We start from the raw sequence: 6000 nt of genomic DNA on the forward strand, positions 1-6000 counted from the left end.
TGCTAATGTTAAAACTTTAGATTGCTCTACTTTATAACTGTGGTGGTTATGTCAAAGCAAGCAACTAATACACCTATTTGGAAATGACCTCCGCTAAATGTATTTCACCGGTGTTCCTAACCGTGAGTAGCTGCAAGCAGCAACACCACAAGCCAAGCATTCGGCCCGTTCTGAACAGACCTGCTCTGAACGGACCGTCTGGATTAAATTAGAAGAAGCAGAAATGAGAAATCGACTCGCACCCCAGCCTCGTCCTCCTCGCCGCCGGGAGGCTGCTTCGCCGGGAGTAGAGTGTGCGGCAACTCCAGGAGACGTACCCCCAGTTAGCAGTTAGCTCAAATTCAGCCAGTGCAAACCCAGCACCAGGACTTTGATCCCAGGACCGCCCCGACTCCCCGCCGGATCAGCAAACGTTCTGTTGCTGACGTTACACCGGTTAGACCCAGCGCTACACCAGCCAGCTGAGCTTTTGTTCTTTTCATTTGTTTTACCAGGTTCACATGTTGTCTCCATCACCCAAAAACATAAATCAGAAAAAACTGTAAAATGTAACAATTATTAGAAATAAATAGAATAAGTGTTCATTAACTTGACAGCTAGAAACACAACCTACTGAAACATTTTGAACTCAACATTTGAAACAGCTCAAGAACATCTGAGACAAAATACAACTGACTTATTTATGTAATAAACACGTGGAACACTTATAAGAATATCATATTTTAAGAATAATTTATAGTCGGTATATTTGAAGAACTAAACTAGTAATCTACACTGATCTATAAAGTTAATCACATCTGGACTTACACAGCTTTTCTGCAGTTCCTCACAGCTGGAATCAGTCTCAGTCGTCCCTCGTCTGTTGTGTTGTACTTCTTCAGGTCCAACTCATCCAGAACCTCCTCTGACATCTGCAGCATGTAGGCCAGAGCTGAGCAGTGGATCTCAGAGAGGTTCTTCTCTGATCTGTTCTCTGACTTCAGGAACTCTTGGATCTCCTGATGTACCGAGTGGTCGTTCATCTCCGTCAGACAGTGGAAGATGTTGATGCTTCTTTCAGGAGAGGTATTATCTCTGTTCATCTTCTTCAGGTTTTTAATGGCTCTCTGGATGCTTCCTGAACTGCTCTTTGTCCGACCCAGCAGACTTCCTAGGAGCTTCTGGTTGGACTTCAGAGAGAGGCCATGAAGGAAGCGAACAAACAGGTCCAGGTGGCCACTTTTACTTTCAAGGGATTTCTCCATGGCTCTCTTCAGGAAGACATCCAGAGATGGGCCACGACTAGCACTGCTTCCAAAATACTTAGAGATGTTCTTGAGAAGAGACTTTGGGTTTGACTCTCTGTGCTTGAAGTCTTCTCCCAGGAAGGCCTCCAGTACCTCTGTGTTCCCGTTTGAGTAACAGTGGAACATGTAGACTGCAGCCAGAAACTCCTGAATGCTCAGGTGAACAAAGCAGTAGACTGTTTTCTGGAAGATCACACTCTCTCTTTTGAAGATCTCTGTACAAACTCCTGAGTACACCGAGGCCTCTGTGACATCCAGACCACACCGCTCCAGGTCTTCTTGGTAGAACATGATGTTTCCTTTCTCCAGCTGTTCAAACGCCAGCTTCCCCAGCTTCAGAAGAACTTCCCTGTCAGCCTCCGTCAGCTCCTGTGGACTCGTCTCATGTCCCTTACCATACTTCTGCTTCTTCCTCTTTGTCTGAACCAACAGGAAGTGTGAGTACATGTCAGTCAGGGTCTTGGGCAGCTTTCTTCTCTGGTCTGTAGTCAACATGTGGTCCAGAACTGTAGCAGTGATCCAGCAGAAGACTGGGATTAGACACATGATGTGGAGGCTCCTGGATGTCTTGATGTGTGAGATGATTCTGCTGGACAGCTCTTCATCACTGACTCTCCTCCTGAAGTACTCCTCCTTCTGGGCGTCAGTGAAGCCTCGTACTTCTGTTACCCTGTCAACACATGCAGGAGGGATCTGATTGGCTGCTGCAGGTCGGGAAGTTATCCAGATGAGAGCTGAGGGAAGCAGATTCCCCTGGATGAGGTTTGTCAACAGCACGTTGACTGATGACTTCTGGGTGACATCAGACACAACCTCGTTGTTCTTGAAATCCAGTGAAAGTCTGCTTTCATCCAGGCCGTCAAAGATGAACAGAACTTTACAGACAGTGAGCTTCTCTGCTGTGACCTTCTGTAATGTTGGATGGAAAACATGGAGCAGCATGAGAAGACTGTACTGCTCATCTCTGATCAAGTTCAGCTCCCTGAATGAAAGCAGAACCACCAGACTGACATCTTGGTTTTCCAAGCCCTCTGCCCAGTCCAGAGTGAACTTCTGCACTGAGAAGGTTTTTCCAACGCCAGCAACGCCGTTCGTCATTACAACTCTGATGTGTCCCTGTTGGTCAGGTAAGGCTTTAAAGATGTCCTGGCACTTGATTGGAGCGTCATGGAGGGTCTTCTTCTTGGAAGCTGTCTCAAGCTGCCTCACCTCATGTTGGGTATTAACCTCTTCACTCTGTCCCTCTGTGATGTAGAGCTCAGTGTAGATCCTGTTGAGGAGGGTTCCACTTCCTGTTTCATCAGTTCCTTCAGTAACACGTTCACATCTCTTCTTCAGACTGATCTTATGTTCATCTACAACCTCCTGCAGACCACTATTTGCTGAAAGAGAGAGACAAGTTTGAGACAAAACACAGAAACTTATTATTTTATTGCCAATATGAAAATCAATATAAGAACATATAAAGAAGTAAAGATTATAAAGTCATCATCCCTTCTTGAAGTCAAAACTAACATCAAAGTGGTTTTTACGTTAATTGTTAATAGTTCTTATTTTTAAAGAGAAGCATCATAAATGCTCCTTTTCCTCTCAGCCTCTGACTGTGTGTTGGTGTACATGTTTGATTGACAGCAGAGGAGGCGGAGCCTCAGCTGCTCGCCAGCATCTCTTCATCTAAACAGCTCACTGTGGCTGTTCCTACCGCCCTGTAACATTTAAAACTCATCCAATAATGCAGAATATGGTCATGTGTTGTTGTGTAGACCTGTATTTACTGAATAGCACCTCTAACAAAGAACCGTGAACAGTGTTTTGTAGCAGAGGAACTGAAGTGACAGGACCCTGTTAAACACCTAAACTAACCAATGTTGATATTAGATATTATATCATTACACTTTTTAAGATGTTTAATGTGCTGCAACTGATGAGCTAATTATCATTCTACTGTAGCCTGAAAACTGATGTTAGCAGTGCAGCTTTCCTCAGTGGGTGTTTGTTTGGTCTCTTGTTCAACGTGTCGCTCTGCAGGACCAGACGTGTGTTTGTCAGTTAGAGAAGGAGACCTTAGCAGGAAAGCTAATGTGGGCTGTTGTTCAAAGTCTGTGTCTCTTGTTGTGTCTCAGGCTGCTGTCTGGCTGTTAGTCAGTGTGACTGTCTGTCTGTGATAGAACAGTGATGTTGTTGCTTTACACAGACTTTAATAGTTCTCCATCAGATGGAAAACAATCTGCATTCTGATTGTTAATGCAAAGACGGAGTGCTATCATAAAAACAAAGAATAAAAATATATAAGTATTTCTTTTGGGTTCAGATTCAGAAAGGAAGTGATGCAGAGCAGATATGTCTGGTGGAGCAGATCTTAAACGTTGTCACAACAATAGTCAGTGTATTAAAACAACAAGTCCTGTTTCCAGACATGAAGACATCAGCAGACACATCTACAGTCTTACTTTGTACAGTGCTGGTCTGACTGGCTGTCTGAGGTCCAGGTCTTGTTCTGGTCTGACTGGCTGTCTGAGGTCCAGGTGTTGTTCTGGATCTGGACATCGGCTCCTCCACAGAAGAATGACTCCTCTTCTTCTGTCTGTGGAGACATTAGTTTAGAACTAAAATGATTTGTTGATTGTTGGTGAAGAATATCCAGACTTGGCCGACACTGAAGCTCAGATGGTCACAGAGAAGAGTTAAAGTGTTGGCTTATAAGACAAGGAAACTGTGTTTTACCTCTCTGACTTCTTTCGTTTTCCAGTAGTTATAGTTTATGCAAGTGCTGTCCATTGAAACGGAGAGATCCACGACATCTCGGATTATTTCCATCTGTGCTATACGTGGTCAAAAAAAGTCTAGGACTGTATTTATGGAATTAGTTGACAGGATTCCTGTCATGGATTTCTCCGTTCCAGTGGACAGCACTAGCATAAGCTATAATTACTTATAAACGAAAGAAGTCAGAGAGGTAAAACACAGTTTCCCTGTCTCACAAGTGTTTATTGTTAACACATAAAATAAATTCAGAAAGTGACAGCATGTTTATTTATATTGCAAATGTTGTTGAGATTCTATACTCCATTCATATCACCACTGACAAGCAGTTCATGTTTACCGTGATGACGCTGCCACCTTGTGGTTTCCCGGCGCTCTCTTGCAATATGTGCGTACATGAGCAAGTTGCAGTAATTTTCCATCATGATATATAGCCTCCAGACTAATATCAATGTTTTTAAAATGTCCCTTGTTCCCCTTTGATGAGACTGTTTGTAACTTTCAGAATTGCTCGTTAACAGCGACACCTGTGGCCGTTAAGTCAACGAAAGTCAGCGTCGGGCTAGCGCTTGCTCGCTCTAAATAGACATGAAGGAGCATCGCTCAAAACAGTGAGGCGACACACGTCAGCTAAAAGCACAATATCACTCTATATTTCACCTGCTTGGTAGTAATGTTAGCTGACCAGACGAAGGTCTCCCCATGAACATGATTTAGATCTGATCCGGTCGGTAACGAGACAACAACGTTTCTCTCTGAAGAGCCCCGTCACTTCACAAGACACAGGAAACCTCTGTTGGTCTGGAGGAGCAGCAGCAGTTATTTCTGCACAAACGTCCACTGAACATTCACTAGATATTCTCAGAGCTAAACTAACTCTTCTGCAGTGTGGAGTGTGCGTACATGCACGTAAGAGTGGAGCGCGAGAACGCGCGCGGTGTGTGAGTGAAGGCAAGCAGGCAGAGGAGCAGAGACTCCGGTCCTGGAGACCAAAGCTACGGTCTCCCCTGCGTGTTCTGGCCGTGGTCGGGGGGCTGGAGCAGGAAGAGTTGACACTGTTTAACAGACGGGCTTCACTAGATAGAACTGCGCCGTTTTGGTGCTTCCGTGTAGTTTGTGTTGGAGTCTGAGTCTGAACAGCGTAGCCACACGCGAGCGCGCATGGGAAACCGACCCGGTAGATTTATATGTGTAAAAAGTTACAAACAGTCCCTTTAATACAAACTCATCATTTTCTGCAGCTACTTCTCAGTAAATGTCCTCCATTAAAGAGAGCTGATTATGTCCTTGACTGATTCACAGTCACTTTGGGCAGCTTAGCTTGAGTTAGTTAGGTTTGAACTGAGGTTAGAAGTGGTCTAAATATTGAGGTAGACCAGCAGTCTAAGACACACAGCATGTAACTCTGGTGTCCTTGGTGTTCATTTTTAATGTCAATATGTTTCCTGCCACTTTCTACTGTCAACTATCAAATGAAGGCATGAATTCAAATATTCTAAAAACAGAAGTGGTACAAATACATTTGACCATTTCATGCACTTTGTTTTGTCAGCAGATAGTTTTACACCAGAGATGTTTGTTCTTGGCCTTCAGAAACAAGATGTGGTGCAGAGAATCTAAACTCAAAGGTCCACATAATAATGATCCAAAGCTTTCAACTGAAAGCTCTGGATCATGAGTAAGTGGACCTTTAAGCAGATTTTTCCTTCACCATATTTTACACATGTAGTGAAAGAACAAACTCAATCCATCAACACATATGATCAAGGTGAGAAAATACTTTCTACAGATGCTTTTTCACCACATGTTGCACAGTTCTGATGTGCACTGATTCAAGATGACACCCAGTAGGTCCTAACAGCTGATTCTAGGAGGAGTCAAACCAACAACATATTTAGAGGACCAATATGAGAAACTGAATTACATATTTGAAGCTCATTCTTCCAGATTT

General features: G+C 43.8%; 1 protein-coding gene across 1 annotated transcript in view; it reads right to left on the reverse strand.

The window, feature by feature from the left end:
* LOC119484981 (NACHT, LRR and PYD domains-containing protein 12-like) overlaps nt 1-6000 on the reverse strand; it is a 956516-nt gene that overhangs the window by 946750 nt on the left and 3766 nt on the right. The window contains exons 5-7 of the mRNA XM_037764190.1: nt 3794-3870; nt 1339-2668; nt 808-1281 (exon numbers count right to left, since the gene is read on the reverse strand). Coding sequence (XP_037620118.1) covers nt 808-1281; nt 1339-2668; nt 3794-3870 — 1881 coding nt within the window. The remainder of the gene's footprint in view (nt 1-807; nt 1282-1338; nt 2669-3793; nt 3871-6000) is intronic.

This window comes from Sebastes umbrosus, chromosome 3 (assembly GCF_015220745.1).
Source record: "Sebastes umbrosus isolate fSebUmb1 chromosome 3, fSebUmb1.pri, whole genome shotgun sequence".
NCBI classification, from domain to species: domain Eukaryota; kingdom Metazoa; phylum Chordata; class Actinopteri; order Perciformes; family Sebastidae; genus Sebastes; species Sebastes umbrosus.